The sequence below is a fragment of the Dermacentor andersoni genome, chromosome 1 (assembly GCF_023375885.2).
Source record: "Dermacentor andersoni chromosome 1, qqDerAnde1_hic_scaffold, whole genome shotgun sequence".
In the NCBI taxonomy this organism is placed as follows: domain Eukaryota; kingdom Metazoa; phylum Arthropoda; class Arachnida; order Ixodida; family Ixodidae; genus Dermacentor; species Dermacentor andersoni.
The window spans coordinates 79,404,204-79,421,099 of NC_092814.1; the positions used below are offsets into that span (position 1 = coordinate 79,404,204).

General features: G+C 48.2%; 1 protein-coding gene across 1 annotated transcript in view; it reads right to left on the reverse strand.

Annotated features, from left to right (window-relative positions):
- The window catches only part of LOC126543242 (synaptogenesis protein syg-2-like), a 523,643-nt gene that overhangs the window by 12,152 nt on the left and 494,595 nt on the right, over positions 1–16,896 (reverse strand). Inside the window, exons 8-10 of the mRNA XM_072287533.1 lie at positions 9,803–10,138; positions 7,061–7,192; positions 4,712–4,733 (exon numbers count right to left, since the gene is read on the reverse strand). Coding sequence (XP_072143634.1) covers positions 4,712–4,733; positions 7,061–7,192; positions 9,803–10,138 — 490 coding nt within the window. The remainder of the gene's footprint in view (positions 1–4,711; positions 4,734–7,060; positions 7,193–9,802; positions 10,139–16,896) is intronic.

Genomic DNA, 16,896 nt, shown 5'->3' on the forward strand with positions numbered 1-16,896 from the left:
TATTAATCATCCATATTCGTTGAGCAAGTAACGATGTGAAATGAAGTGAGTTAGTGAATACAAGCGCGAACGAAATACGCGGCTCCTTAATGTCAGCTTTGTATCTGCCTTCACACATGTTCACATTTCCGGTAAACAGAGACTGCACGAACGATTCAAGCGGCACATTTACAGAGTGCTGTCGCATTTTACTTCAGGGCCAGAAACAGTGTATTGCCATTATATTGACTTTACAAGGAGAGAGACAGAAGCAAGAAAAGACAGGGATGTTAACCAGACACACGCCCAGTTTGCTACCCTGTACTGGGAGAAGGAAGAGAAGAGAGAGATGGCACTAGTTGTGCTCACAGTAGAAACTGCATGTTGAATCTATAAACGGTCGCGGAGACCTATCGACATCGCGTACCGCAATCCAAATTAATATTTCTTCATATGTTATTACCAATGGTTCCGTACAGAAAAAGGTCCCGTAATCATAGGCGATATTGAAACGGGCTGTACCTGGTAAATGCACGAAGTAATTAATGAAATTAGAAGCAGCCAATATACTTTCTAAAGGGTCACTGCTATGAACATATTGCATCTCGCTTTTATTTTAATTTTTTTTACTTTACCACGCAGTTGTCGACTCTGTAATTACAGTAGGAAGCCTCAGTTACTCAAAAGCGCCACAAATAATTACATCAACAGTTCATAAGCGACTGGTTCAAATAGGCGCGCCAAGCGTAGCTCGGCTTCGGACGTGAAACAGGATGCCCGGTTACCACCACTCTTCATCTTTTAACCCTGCCGCTCGCCAAACCCGTTTCCTAGCGGGAAGTAGCATCCCATGGAGGCAAATAACCCAGGCCGACCTCTTTCTTCCATATATTTTGCCTCTCTGTTTCCCTCCGGTTCCATCAGGGAAAGTGTAGGCGAGTCACCTGATATCACAAACCACTCGCCCGCACGCCAGCCACATCGGTGCAGTGGGTAAAAGCCACATAATGACCCTGTCGTCGAAGGCTGATCGCGCGCGCCACATCAGCCCTCCCGCTCTTCTTCATTCTGCTCATTCGACACGCGTTATGGCTGCTATACTCTGCTGCCGATTCTCTGAGAAAGCAGAGGGTTCCCCTATCACCTTTCTTTATCCGCCGCGGTAGCTCCGTGACTAAGGCACCGCGTTGCTGAACACGAGGGGCGAATGCAAAAACGCTCCCGCACCCTGCATTTGGGTACGCGTTGAGAACTACATGTATAGTCAAAATTAAAATTAATCCGGAGTCCCCCCCCTCCCCCCCCCCCCCACACACACACACTACGGCGTGCCGCGTAATTATCAGATCTCGGTTTTGGCACGTAGAATCCTATAATTTGAATTGTAAAGTTAAATGTGAATTTTAATTCTCCCCTCTTATTCCGCCGAGAGCTCAATCGACTTAGCTTCCGGTGACATGGTCACAGCGTGGGTGTGCGTGTCAGTGGTATGTGGCACCATTTGGCGCACGTTTTCGACTACAGCAATATCAGACGGTGATGTAGTTAAATGTCTGTTGCACTCTCGAGAAATTGAAGTTTCATACCGCAATTTCCGTATCCCCATGTATCTATTAAAGGAGAATGAAAAAAAAAAAATTATCTTTTTTCGTGTCGTTACGGCTTTACAATTTGTCAACGGGATATCCGCACACGGTTCAGGCAAACTAATCAAGGTCAAAGGGAAGTGAAAGGGAAGCAAGCTAATATTTGTACAGAGCCGCGATTTTTTAGCGACGGGCCTCTCACTCGATTCTACGCCACTATTATCATCAGCCGTTCGCGGCCGGCTGATCCTACTGATAGCGCGGGCCACGTGTCGCTCTGACAACTGACGAAGCAGGAAAAGCGCGAATAGCAATAGCATCGCAAAAGGCGTCGCTACAATATCGCGGCACTGGGCTTGACGAAGGGAGGTGCGCATGTCGGTTTTCAGCCGTCACAAGTTTCCTTCTGAGAAAAAAGGTGTTATTGGTTAGAGCGTTATCATTTAATACAAACAGTGGTCACTGGCACGCGTCTCTGTGTGAAAGCTATTATATTCAGGGTGTCCCACGTAACTTGAGCCAAGAAATTAAAAATGAAAGGCGCGTCGGAAGCGAATTGAACCGAACGCATACTATTCGCAATAGCCTATAGCAACTAAGACATTTTTTTTGTTTTCCCCATAACTCGCTAATTAAATAAGTTTAATTACCAAACTTCTTTAATTATTGGCTGAGTGATCCCAGTTATCATAGGAACATGTGTAGATCACCTTCAGAAACCACCGATCGAGTTGTTTCCTGTACAATAAGTCTCACTCAGCCCTTCCCCCCCCCCCCCCCCCCCGAGTTGCAAAGAAAGCGCGCGAAATACGAAAAAGGCCACATGACGGAGCGCTTGCGCAGTGGTATCGTGCTGCTCTCAAGCGCACATTCGGTGATCAAGGTCAGCTGCATCGTGACTGGCGACGGTAAAGCGGCAGGGCGTTATGATGGTTGTAGGCAGCTGGGCCGGCGGCTCCCGTCCGACGACGCGCAAATACATACAGCCGACCTTGTTCACCGAACGCGCGCTTGAGAGCAGCACGATACCACTTCGCAAGCGCTCCGTCACGTGACTTTTTTTTTTTCATATTTCGCGGGCTTTCTTTGCAACCCGAAAAAAAAAAGTACTAAGACGTATCGTACAGGAAACAACTTGATCCGAGTTTTCTGAAGATGCTCTAAAATCTGCGTATCATACTTGGGGTCATCAGCGAATAATTAAAAAGTTGGGTAATTGAACTTAATAAATGAGGGAGTTATGGGGAAAACAAAATGTTGCCTGAGTTACTATAGGCCAGTGTGCATACTACGGGTTCGGTTCAATTCGCTTCCGACGCGCCTTTCATTTTTAAAGTATTGGCTCAAGTTACGCGGGACACCCTGTATATACGGTGCCGTTGGGGCCCCGTGAAACGAGTCACGGACTAACTGTAAGGTGCCCCGTAACATGAATGTGGGACCGCCGTTGTTTAGTCAGAAAAGTTCGTGCTAAGAGACAAAAAGTGTTTCGTGCAATTTGTCTATAGATAGTCCCTTTGAAATTGCTTACGTTGTAAAAAAAATTTAATTATGGGGTTTCACGTGCCAAGACCACGATCTGATTATGAGGCACGCCGTAGTCGGGGACTCCGGAAATTTGGACCACCTGAGGTTCATTAACTTGCACCTAAATCTAAGTACACGGGTGTTTTCGCATTTCGCCCCCATCGAAATGCGGTCGACGTGGCCGGGATTAAAAATGTACGTGCACTGAGGCCTTGGTCCGTGCGGTGTGGCCGATCATGAGTACCTCTGGCTATTCTACGCAGTTTTCTTGCCCCAACCCCCACCATTCCTCCTTTCTCTCTTTCCACTTGCTTCATAGCGTAGGGAAAAAGGACATTCAGATTTTATATCTACAATCAACGTTAGTTTCTTTTATGTACAGCTTGTGACGACAAAAGGAAGCAGTGCAGACAACGAAGTAGAATTAGACGAGCAGAAAACGTTTTAAGCATGCAACGCCTTTAGCTCCCGTCGACGGCGACCTTCAAATGACCTTGAGCCAAAAGCCAGAGCCGTCATCCGGGCACTCAAACGAGAACATTTGGGCAAGTTGCGAGAACAAAAAGAGATCACGCGTGCAACCAGTCGAAACTAAATAAAATGCGGTCTCTGGCTCCCAACCCTTTGTACAGGATACGTATTACATACGCTAGTTATTGCCCAAACAAGTTACAAAAAATATTGCGTCCGAGTTTGTCCTATTGTTTGCTCACAATATCACTGAAGCTGTAACTTCTAGAACGCTGAAGTTCTATGTTATTTCCAGTAGGCGACGTTCGAAAGGCAGATACCGGGCACCATGCACTTCATTGTCATTTTTTGGCACTGAGGCAGGGTTGCATGTGCTATTTTTAACGCCAGCGGTCCGTGAGTTCTGCGGGGAGGATTTTGCGTCGCCTCGAGAGATGGCACCACGCTGCGTGGCGCCTCCTTCAGTCGATTTTTTCTTCTTCTAGGTGGGCAGTGCGCTATCTCCGTGGCGTCTTTCGCTACCTGTCGTGCCACCTTCAGTCGGTTTCCTTCTTCCAGCTGGGCAGCGTCCATATGGACCAGTGCACAGTATGACGTGGTGCGCTGTAGTGCGGTGTGGTGTTGCGAACATGCACTACGCCCATTTTAAGATTGTGGCTAGTATCATTTGCAACCAATCTGCTTTGCTGGTTGCCATTTCATACTTAATCTACTCTCGATTACGGGAGAGCCAGTAATTTTTTTACATCTTGAAATTGGGTGACTCTCAATGCAAGCTACATTTTACGTTCTATTTTCTATTATAATATGTTGTTTCGTACGTGGTAAAATATCATCACGGCATCATTTTACCAATGCACATTGATTTTGCTTATCAATAGCGAACTGTTCATTTTGTCATCTCTGTTTTTAACATTTCATTGTTTTTTTTTGTTCTCACTCTTGCATGGGCTCAAACAGGGTCTGCAATATGCGTAAATGAAAGAATAACTAATGTTACTTTTCGCTTCGATAAAATAACCAGCAAACATCACGCCAGAAATTAGACCAAACGGCGGCTTCTTAAAGAGCTGTCGATTAATATAAATATTTTACCAGGGAGAATCCCGCAAGGAAAGTGCAAGGCTGTAGTGATATTTAATACTTACGTCTTCTTGTGACCTCCGGCATCTTTGGTGCAGCGAGAGATAAAATAAAGAAACAAAGAAAGAAAATACCACAGTGAAGCTTCAGTTGATCATGAGAAGTGCCCCTGAGCGGCTGATTAGCGTGCGCTGCGCGCTGTCTGGCCAATGCGCCCACGCATTAGAAAACAAATAATAGTGGACAACTAAGAAAACTCGCACTGAGATACCCTCCACGAAAGTAGCTAGTTAGGAGTGAGAGACTTGGTACGCGCATTTGTTATGGTCTTGGTGGTTGTTTCTTCTTGCCACCTCGATTAGGTCATCAATCAACTCCAACGCCTTTGTGGCGGTAAGACGACCGCTGTATCGAAAAAGAAAGAGAAAGCTTTGCACAAATGGCGACGACATCCAGACTTCTGCAGGGTAGCCTTTCGAAACACCTTTTGCGAGTACGTTACGGGGTTAAGTGCCGCCTGCCTTCAGGCGTGGGGCACAGACGAGGAGAAAATGACGTGCAGTGCGCTTCAGCGATGATGAGATTCACAAAAGTTTAAGCAGAAAAAAAAAGGACAGTGTACGTGCGCAGAAAGAGTGACGTTGAATCTACAAAAAAGGCGTTTGCCCTGCACAGAATAGATAAGTGTTACATTCTTTCAATATTAATACAATTTTCGCGTAACTCACTGGTTACAAAAGACTATTCGTAAAATAGCATAAAGTATTTTTTATCATTACACGAAAAGTTAAGGTTATTACTTTGCTTCCTATCGCAATATTGGTTCTTAAGCAGCAGTGCTGACGTGCACGTCATCGGGAAAATGCTCGCATGGTGAATAACAATAAAATATTTTAAGAGGGCTGATGTAAAATACTGACAAAAAAGCCTATGAAGAGCATAGGAATGAAAAAAAAAAACAAAGCTCAAAAAGAATTAACCTTACGCCCTCTCTTACCTATTCTTTATGTATGACTATATCTTGCTTCTAAAGTATAAGTGGTTTGAGGTGTCCAGTGCAAAGTAAGAGTTTTGTTGATGCAAAAGTAAGTCCCGTGCAGTTCCCCAGAATAATCTACAACACGCAAAAAACAGTGACTAAATGTGGTGAGAAAGCAGCGTGATGGACAGAGTGGGCCAAGTTCAGAAGTTGTCAGCACCCTAAAGCAACACGACACAATTGATCACGAGATAAGTTCTTTGTTGTAGCAGTCATAGCCAGTCGTGACTTATAGGCTGAGCTTTGCGCATAAAGAAGCGAGATACAGATCGTGGAAAGCTAGTGTTCGGACTACAACTGGGCGAAGACGAGCCTGAGGTTCTCATACCAGGGCTGCAACACACGAAATGCCCGCAGCTTGGTCTCCACAGCGGCGCTTTTGAGGAGGTTATGAGCAATAAACTGATGGTAGTCTGGGCGATGAGCTGTTGGAACAGACTGTGAGGTGGGCTTCTTCGTAGCATAATGACGCGCATGTAGCAATGACACGCGAAATGCTTGTACTGACACTGTCCTTTACAATTATACTTCACGACTGTCTCGTATTACAAGATGATTTATGTAGTGACTTTGCATTAGTCGCTACTGCTGCGCTTAGGTTTCCGAATATCTGCTTTTAGGCGCCAAGGAACCATGTTACTCCAAAGAAACAAAACAAAATGAGTGAAAAGTGAACGGCAAGAGCAAAGAAAAGAACGCGGAGAGAGCGTTGGGGGGACACGGAGTGAGCAAGTTGTGCCTGTGCGCAGATATCGAACGAAATAAATGGCAAAAATCTTTGCCATTGTTTCACTCTATCTGGGACTTGGTATATAAAGCCGCACTCGTGACAGTGCGTGACAGCTGAGTTCAACGGGAAAGATTTGTGAGCACCAAAAGATGAGAAGCGACTGCTGCCGAAGGCAGCTATTTTACTTTCGTCTTGCGCGCTCGCGCAGACAAAGAAAAGGAGGTAGAATTTGTAAAAAAAATAAAAGATAAAAATATTAAGCATAAGAAAAAGAAGGCGAAGGGCTGGCGCGTACGAGACGCGCTTCTGGGGGTGATTTAAGACCAGTGTGCTTTCTCAACACGCAGCTGACACGTTGACAGAGTGAGACCCCGTCATATGTCATGATTCTGTGACAAGCCCCGGCAGGGAGGCGAGTTTTCGGGGTTAGTTCAAGCACGCGTGCAGGAGGGCGCCCGCGTCGAATCGGTTTCCTCGTACTGCGTGCAACCGCAAGGCCCAAAGGCTGTTATTTCGGCTCGCGGCGAAAAGGGACATTCAGCAAAGGGGCGTAGCGATGAAATGTTGGTTAGTACAGAAAAAAAAAATCGGAAGTAACGACTGCCGCGTCGCAGCACAGCGATGCCATCAAATTGTCCAACTTACCTCTGAGCGTTTGCTTCTTGCGCCAGCGATTCACAACGAATGCAAGAACCAGTAGCACCAGGCACAGGATGACCAGCACTACTATCAGTATGCTTGAGTAGACACCGAGACCCAGGACGTTCCAGGCGTGTTCTGCAACGCGCAATGTGCACACAATGTCCACGCGTCGAACTGTGCATCTACAAAGTGCGCACTGGTCCCGTCGTGTTTGGAGCTGTATACTTATATGAATGGGAGCGCTATTGGGCTCTCTTTTCGTACGTCTCTTCTTCGCACAACTTGCGGTGGTGCTGGCTCTGCTAAAGTCGCTGACATCTCCTTTAAATTTACGTAAATGACGAAATGTTCCCGTCCACCATGTTCTTGGCAGTGAGCGAGTAATAGTGCGCTATACTGTCGCATGCAAATGTGGCAATAAAACGATCGTTGCGAGCGGCAACGTTTCTCCTCCGTGGTGTGCTGGGGGCACGCGGTTTGCTTTATGGTAATTGTAGGCAAGCATACGTGCCAGCAGCCTTCTATAGAGCATGTCCGTATAGTGGCATCGCATTCCACTCATGCACGCAGTCATCATGGTTTCATTTCAACCTTTTAACGCAACCTGGTAAGTACGTTTCTGGAAACAGGCCATTTCAAATTTGAAAGTGCCGCAGTCAGAACGCTAATCACTCGCTTTTATGCGCAGGCAGATTGATCAAGTAACAACAAAGATAAAAGCAGGCCTTCAGTTACGAAGCGCTCATTTGAGTTATAGGCTTTCTTTTTTAAACAAATCTTACCGCCTCCTATTCGGGGGACGCATAGCCAGAGAGGACGTTTTCATTTCGTGTTTTTCTACCGAGGCTCGTACGGAAAAGACGGAATTTATTTTCAGTTATTAAACATAGCTTAACCGCTTCAATTAGTTTCCTGCTGGCTTCTCATTCTGTTTACTTTATATTTTGTTTCCCTCTCAGATTCTTTTGAAGTGGAAGGCAACAAATTGTTACAATCTCTTATTCTCGAATTACATGATGATGTAACTGTATGATCCCTGGAAACGAATTTAGTTGATTAAAAGACGTTCACTTGGACGTCGGGGTGGCTCGTGACCTGTCTTCTTCCGCTTAATGGCCACCTGCGTGGATTAATTAACGTCAGCACTTTCGTGGGCCCAATCAAAAATCTCCGCTCTGAAAAAAAAACAAAAAAAAACTTAAGGCTTCATTATTTGCACATCTACGAGATTATGGTGAACCGTCTTCAACAACGTTCGCTATGGAATGAAGCAACACGCAGAGAAAGAAAGTCTTGCTCAACAGCTGTCAAGGTATTCGCCTAAAAAGCAGTTGCCGTAATTTAGTTACGGTCTATCGTAATCGAAGTTTCTTCAATGATAAGCCAGCGACGAAGCAATAAGTCCGCCTACGAATAAGGCACGCCGCGGACTTTCCTCCGGACAAGGTAAATACGGCGGAGGACAAATCCAAATTGGATCTCGTGTGGAGCGAACGCGTCGTCTGCGCTGACCTTTTAGAAAGCAAAGTTTCCTGTTCTTGAGAGGAGTGACCTCTGGCCCCAAAAGAGCGAGCAGCACCTTACGCTTCATGTTGCTTTCTATTTTTTTTTTTTTCCCTTCTGAGTGTTTTCGGTTTGACACCCGTGCAAAGCGGGTATTCCGTAATTTCTTACTTCCAGTAGAAATATAACACTATAGTAGAAGTGACCTTTTCTGCAACAGACAATCGGTAAACTCGCCGCCGGTCTCCCCAGGATTATTGTTTTCTCGTATATTCGTGCCGCCTGAGCTGAACTAACGGTGTGCACTAGTCGGAGTCATGCTCTGAATAGCCTGCCCCATGTCAAAAACGCGCCTGGCTGCCACAGAGGAAACACAGGTGAAATGAAACGCTTGCGAAATCAAGAGCACCGACATTATGTGAATGCACTGCGTGCTGCTGACAGCGAGTGGCAGGCCATGCGCGCCATGCGTAACTGAAGGTTATTCCGTACACAGCGGAAGCCTGGACAATCCAACTGTACCAAAAGGGTCGTGTCGCGGCTTCGGATGTGACTGGACTAGTCTATCGGTGGTAATACGAACTAAGATGAAGACTGACGTAGCATGATACATGACGTAAGATGTGAAATTGCCTACGGCGCCCGCAATGCACGTGTGCAACTTTGCAGTTGCTTCTCCAACACATTTCCCCCACCTTCCCCCGCCCTAAGTGCACTTTATTCCTACAAATTTTCATTTCAATAAGCGTGACATATACGAAACGATGCGTTGTTGAGAGCTCCAAAGCGCTATTAACCCAACTTTGGTGATTTCTTCTAAGGTTGCCAACACCCGCCGATGTAGCCCAGTGGCTACGGCGTTGCGCTGCTGAGCTCGAAGTCGCGGGTACGATCCTCCCTGCGGCGGTCGCGTTCCGATGGGGGAGGAATGCGAAAAAACGCTCGCGTACCGTGCATTCGGTGCCCGTTAAAGATCCCCAAGTAATCCGGAGCCTCCCACTGTGGCGTGCCTCATAATGAGATCGTGGTTTTGGCACGTGAACCTGCCAGAAGTTAACGGTAATTTAACGTTGCCCCCACATTGCGTTGCCCAACATCCCCTGCAGAGTTCGTTTTGCTAGCTGCATTGGTTCTCCCAATTAATTTGCGTCGAGATTTTGCGTGGACGTTGGGAGCGAGCGTTTTCCGCCGCATCAATTGCAGCTTCTGACTGTAAAGCTATGACTCGTAAAAACGGCTCACCTGTGTCAAGGAGCGCTTCAGCGGATGTCAGCGTGCTAGCGTAGAGCTTGACGGCGTTGCTGTGGCCCAGGCTGTTGACTCCGTAGAGGACGATGAAGTACTCCGTGCGCGGCTGCAGGTTGCGAACGCTGAACACGGGCTGGCTGCTGCTCGCGTTGAGCACCTGCGACGGCTGCTGGCTGCTGTACAGCTCCAGCACGTACGTCGTGTTCAGGCCAGCGGCAGGGCCACGGGGCGCGTCCTCTGGCGCTCCGCCGTGACCCGTCCAGCAAGTCACACCCAGCGATGTCTCGGTCAGGTTGCAGATCTGGCAGTTGTGTAGTGGCTCCGGGGGCTCTGCGCGCACCGCAGAGCGTCACGTGATACACATTGCGAGGGGATTAAATGAACTTCTCTTCGTTACAGCGGCCACTATGCATGCATGGGATCTTCAAGCGTTTTCGCTCTGCGCGTGCCTCTGGTACCTCTCGCGCCAGCATGCCCCTTCCACGTTGGCGTATTTGAGTGACACCTTTGCTGACACTCCTGCCAACGCCTAAACGGCTACCTCGTTGGAAGACGAATCACAAAGCGTGTTTCCATAATGGAAGTTTTGTGAATACAAAACCTGTTGCGGAAATCACCACAACTGTGTTTTCTTTCTTTCTTTCTTTCTTTCTTTCTTTCTTTCTTTCTTTCTTTCTTTCTTTCTTTCTTTCTCTTTCTTTCTTTCTTTTTTGATTTGGCCGACTTGAGACTTCGCGTTGTGTGATTGGTTTTGCCGGCGCGTTATCCTTGCTGTGCTCTGCTTCTGAGAAAGACGCATAGGCATGCAAAGACACACTGATCAGTGGTTGCAACGTGCAAGTAGAAAGTTACCACCAAGCATGACGCTCGGTGTAAAAGCCATTGAGCAACCATAACGGCATGGTGAGATCAACGGCAGTATACAAGCGCTGTGCAATATCCTGCCTCAGAATTGCGCACTTTTGACCACGCAGGCTGCTTTTATTGTGGCGAAAGTTTAGTATTTGGGGTCTTCGAACATTTCTCGACTTGACTGCAATGCTTTCGGGGTAGGCGCTTGCCCTGGCCACAAATATACTCGTACCTTTGATATTATTCACAAAATCAAAATGAGAGATGTTGAAGGTCAAGATCTCGGTTAAGCATCTGAGGACAATTCTTGAATTTGTTTCGTCCCGTAAAGACTGTGTCAGATTCCACTAATGTAAGTGTTAATTAGTAAGTCCTATTCTCCTCCACCTCCCCCCCCTCCCTTGTTTTTTTCTAACAAGCATTTACTTTCTCAGCATCAAACCTTTCTCAAAGTACATGGTCGACAGAAGTTTTCCACCGCGACAGGCATTTCATTTACTATTATCATTCTTCAGCAATCACATTTTACAGAAATCACCTGTGGCAGGTAGCTGAATTGCGCCTCTTCAGGTGGATTATATGATGAGACAGACAGAACCAGCACGACAAATCATAGCATGCAATTTCCTGCTTAACAAACTTTGCACTAGCTAACTTCACAATTATGCAATTGCAGTAAGTCCCATATTACAACAACGCAACTGAACCCAGCCAGATAACTCAAGTCACGTGAATTTATTACACTCCAGAAAAGAGCCCCAACTTCAAGGTATGCGCCTCCGAAATATACCAGGTGATACATGCGTATATTCCACGTAGCTTTGTCCCAGAGTGCGTGAGTTTATATTGATTTATGCAGGTTTATGTTTATCTCAATAATACACCCTTGTGATCCCATCACTTTACAAACTTCTATATGTAGTCAGCTGCAACATGCACGATAACTGCCACCTTTGCACAGTGGCAGTCTCGTTGCGAGACCGTATACCTGCGCTTATTTCAGCCAGCCTTTGCGTCCTTCTACGCTCTAAACCCTGTTTTTGATTCCATCCTCTTCCTCCTTCAGTTCTCACAATGTCTTATTTTTTTCCAGAGAGGTGTAACGCTTTTGGCTCTGAATATCAACGTCCACTCACTGATAAAGAAGAAAAAAAAAAAGACCGACGATTATGATACTCCTTTTACTTTGATTACTTTGAGCGCATCTCTATACGTGTTTTCATTTCGCGTGCCAACATTTTGTATTATGATCATATAGGTTTATATAAGGATGAGAACGCTGTGAGTACCGCGCTTTGTCTTCATACAGACGACACGCGCTACGCTGGCGCCATATCGTAATCATCGCCGCCGCACAGCCTGTCTTGCGCGGCACTAAGCTCTTCTCACGCTTTCGTTCCACCAACGACGAGAGCGGCCCTTCGTCACGGGGAAATCGTGCCGCCAGTGTCAGCGGCGACAAGGCCCAAGGGAGTGTCACATCGAGCTTTACTCGCAGCCGCTCAGTATCGCCCCAGGAGCAGTCACACGTCACACGTCACAGCCCCACGTCACACATGCTGGTACCGCGGACTGAAATCAGCAGCTGACGCCGCGGACGAGCGTAGCCACCCTCGGAAGCGCAGATGAGATCGCCCACGCAGCGGCGGATGCCGTGGCCGCCGGCGACTGAGCGCATGCGCAGGCGGTTTCCCCTCCGCTCCTTCTCCACTTTCTGCCTCATGCTTTCTATGCTTTCCCCTGTAGCCTCCTTCTCTCCGTTCCTCCTCGCGCGCTCTTCTTTCATTCTTTCCTTCGTGTTCGCTTTCATCTTTCTCCTGTGCCACCTGTGCTCGTTAGCTCGGCTACGAGATATAACGCCGCCGACGAGGAACGTCGACGCTCAACGCAGGAACGGGCGCTTAAGCTGCGCTCGAAAAAGCAAACGTGTTTTTTCAATGAAACCACGCAACAGCACCATAACTTTTGACGACATGCAATGGAACAGCTAGATGAGCAGGGTCGCTTCTTTATTTTGCGATTTCCGAGCATATTTAGGATACTGCATAGAGGTTTGGCCATCCTCGGGAGTATATGAAATGGTCGAACCGTAAAATGCAACTCGGCACTGCCAGAATGAAATAATGGTAAAATTCGCTTCATTTTTTTTCATTCGCCTGCCAAGCTCCCCTCGCACCCCCCGTCCCCCCCATCGCCTCCCTCCACCGATAAAAAGTAAGCATATCAAGAGCAACGAACATGAACCACTGAGGACCCTATGAAGTTATTAAATAGATAAACAGTGTGTTCCGCGCCCCACATACACGTGGCACCGCCACCCACGCAGCAGCGACCTCCAAATACGCGCTAAAAAGGAGAAATAGCGATGCAGGCAGACTGCAGCGAGATTACGACAACGCAAATGACCCCACTTTCCGGCGAAAGTGTATCACTACCGTCACCGCCATCCTTTTTAATTCCCGCCATCATACGCGCACCTTCATTCACTCCCCCCCCCCCCCCCACACACACACACTGACACACTCTCTTTTTCGCACAGACAAAAGTCGTTCGGAAATGAGCGCAGCGTGCGCGGTTCCCCTACCTCCCAGGGTTTGTTAAGCGACACGACGGAGTGAACACACGCAGAAGGAGCAGATAAAGGCCGAGTCGGAAACAGATGTCTGGATTCTCCTTGGCTGCGCGCACAATGGCCTCCCGCAGGCAGATGAGGGAAGCAGCGAGAGGACGGCGCCGAAGAAAAGGGACAAAAAGGATCGAGAACGGCAGAATTAAAAAGTGCGCCTTATCGGTTCGACATTGCGGGTCGGAAATGTACACAGACAGTATAGCGCGACCGCAAAGGAGACGGGGCACAAAAGCAACTTTATTCGGTGCCAGTGACGGTGCCGATAAGGTGTGCCGGCGCCGCGGCCACTGCCGCCGGAGGGAAAAAATAAGTGGCCCGTGGTGCAGTGCCATCGGGGAGAGCGCCTAACACGCTCGCATGAGGGAACATGCATAATTAATGGCGGATAAAAGTTCTGGCCGGCATGGGGCTGGCTGGACGCCTAATTCAGGCGGCGTGCGACTGCAGTTTCGCACTGGCATCGGGCAGTTCTGCTTGGCCACCTAAGCATTCTGTTCGCTGCTTGCTGTTCACCTGCGCGCCTCACGCTCCTCGGTGGCGGGCACTTTCGAAGGCGGGGAACGAGAGTAACGCTTGCGTTTTTGCATGTGTCACTCAGCGGGGAGAGAGTGTGAGAGAAAAAAACGCTTTATTTAATAAAAGAAAGATTAAAATTCAATAAAAATTAAATTGTAGGGTATTGCGTGCCAAAACCACGATATGATTTTGAAGTGCGTATGCAAGTAGTGGGGGACTTCGGATTAATTAGACCACCTGGGGTTCTTTAATGTGCACCCAATGCCCGGTAGCTGAACAAAAAAGAAAGAAGTCAGAGCCCTCAGTGACGGGCCTTGCTGGCGTTCCTCTCAAGTGGAGGCAATGCGGATAATTCTGCACTCACTTGCAGAGAGATATGACGAGCCAGGCCTACGAATGAACGGCCCCGCGACTGATGCGAAACCGAAGACATTCCTTAAATCAATACCGAAGGGGCATACGAAGCAGGTTTTTGTTCTCCGCGCTCATGTGATCCGGTATTCTGTAATCTCCTGGGGCGGCTCGCGCGAACACTTAATAACGAAAATAATTACGAATTTAAGAACGCGTTCTAGTGCGGATTAGGAGTTGTCTAAGGAACATTTAAGAACGCGTTCTTAAGTTCGTTATTTTCGTTATTAAATGTTCAGGCAAGCCGCCCTTGGACGAGCTCTTTCTTTTGCTGTCCAATGCTGCACTGCTTCCTCCATCCTCTCTCCCACGCCAGTTTCGACACCGCAGCGTGGCAGCCATATTGGAGGCGTTACGATGGGCAATGTAGACGTTGCGCGCTATTCAGTGCTCAGCACGCCCGACAAATTCCCCGAGAAAGGCGAAGAATCGTAAAGAGATACTAAAAGGAGGGAACGGGCAGCGATCTTTCTTGTTGTCTTTAGGGACACGTCTACTAGCACCTGCGTGTCAGTAGACCGGCGTGCAAGCTCTCGCAAGTTTGGGCGCATGCTTGGGAGACAGCAAGAGTTAACAGGCGCCCGTTATTTTATTTTAAGACGCATTTAGACTGGCCTGCACAAACTGTTCGGCGCCTAATCCCGGTTGAAGCTTGCATGGCGCGACGAGTTAGTTTTTTTTTTATGGCAACATATACGTACAGCGACGTGACGCTGCGTGACCACATGTTGCCACATGCGAGCGGGTCACGTACGATCGAGGCGCAGTTTATTCGGCGCTGCGAACGCGTTTCGACATTCTCGTCTGGCGTGCGCAAAACAACGGCCGCTCCCATGCAAACTGCGCCTGCTCTTTGATCCCCCGGCTCCGCGCGGTGCGTTTTGCCTCCGCACGCGTTTTACTTTTGCGGGAGAGGCGCGAGTGCCCCTTCGCATCAATAATACCACTGATGGTTTGCGCGCTGAAAGCGGCCCTAAGATATCGCCGCGAGACGCCTTGTGCCAAAGAGGAGGGAGGGGAATGATGCGTGCGCGACCTCTCTGAATGGAACCTCGGTGCTGCTGGCGATAACTAACGGCATATCGCAATAACGGAATATATATATATATATATATATATATATATATATATATATATATATATATATATATATATATATATATATATATATATATATATATATATATATATATATATATATATATTCAGCTTTGAGCCACGAGACACCACTCGACGAAGAGCAAAGGTAAACAAAAACGTTGCGCATAAAAACAGCAACGGCAAAAGCTGGCAAGCAAACGCGCTTCAAAAAAAAAAGGGGGGGGGGGGCGGGAAGGGGGAGCTGGTGGCATCGTAGCTACGGATCGACAGATAAAGTAATAAATGAGCGGCCCCAAGTGGAAATCCTAGGCGAAAAAAAAAGAGAAAGAGCGAAAACAAGGAGAGTAAGCACATACGCGAGGCCGCTCGAAAAGGGAAGCAAGAGAAGCCGCGATCGGTCGTGCTCAGAATCGGTTGACAGCAACGAGCTCGACGCGCGTTGACGGCCCCAGACGTGATCAGTAAAACAATACCTTCACCATCTGTTGATGTCGTTTTGATGCAGGTTATAATTTATTTGGCCTTCGTGCGACGCCTGCTCCCTTCGGTGCCCCCCTTCTACACTGCCGCCGCTGGACAAGCGTCGCATAGGGAAAACAAACAAAAGACCACTGGGAGCATTGCGGCCAAAGGGAGAGGGCGCGTCGTTCTTCCTGCCACGGGGGCGCGTTTAAAGTTTCCGCTTCCGCTGAGCGCTGGGACGCCCTTAACAAGGGCTGCCGCTGCAACCCCGCCCAGGTCCGGTTTCGCGGCCCAGTTCTTTATGGGTTCGCCGACGTCAGCGAGTGCCACTTGCCAGCGGACGGCGGCGGCGTGTGGCCGCGACGCCCAAATATACGGCTCGGCCCCCGCAGGTTGACAATCTCCGAGACGGGCCACGCCGGCTTCATAGCGGTGCTGACGCCGCACGCGGGTGCTTTGTGCGCGGCTCCGGTGCATTGCAAAGCCTCCCTGCCGCCACTACACACGCCCCGCGGGCAGGACGGCTGTGGCTGATGGGGTCGGTCCCGGCGAGCCGCAGGCCCGGCTCTCTCGGAAGCTTGTTCCGCGGAAGGAGGAGGGGGCGAGATGCCCGCTTCGTGTACCGGCAGCGGCGTGCTCTCACGGGCGACCCGGAAGCAAGAAAACAAATAGCCGGAAGAACCTTCCGAATGGCTGTGCGAATGCCAGATTACACGGTCGGACGACGCGCGCAGCTTGAACCACGCATCAATGCGAGTGAACGCTGAGTGTGTGGACTCGTGTGATGCAGCACAATCAGCCGAGGATGATTTTCGCCTATTCGCCTATAGCGAGAGGAACTTAGCTCAGTGAATCTTAAACTTAGAAAAAGAAACAAGAAAGGGTAGAGCGATTTCTTGCGATTTATTTTGTTCATTATGATTTGATCACTTTCATTGTTCCAGGTAACCTTTTGTTGCGGCACTGAAGTTTCATTTTAACCTCTCTCTCTCTCTCTCTCTCTCTCTCTCACTGAATATATAAAAATGTGAGAAAAAATGAGATAATAAAATTACACAGAAAGCATTGGATCGGTCTATAACCCATACCCTTACTCCCTTTTTCGGTGTACTGGGGT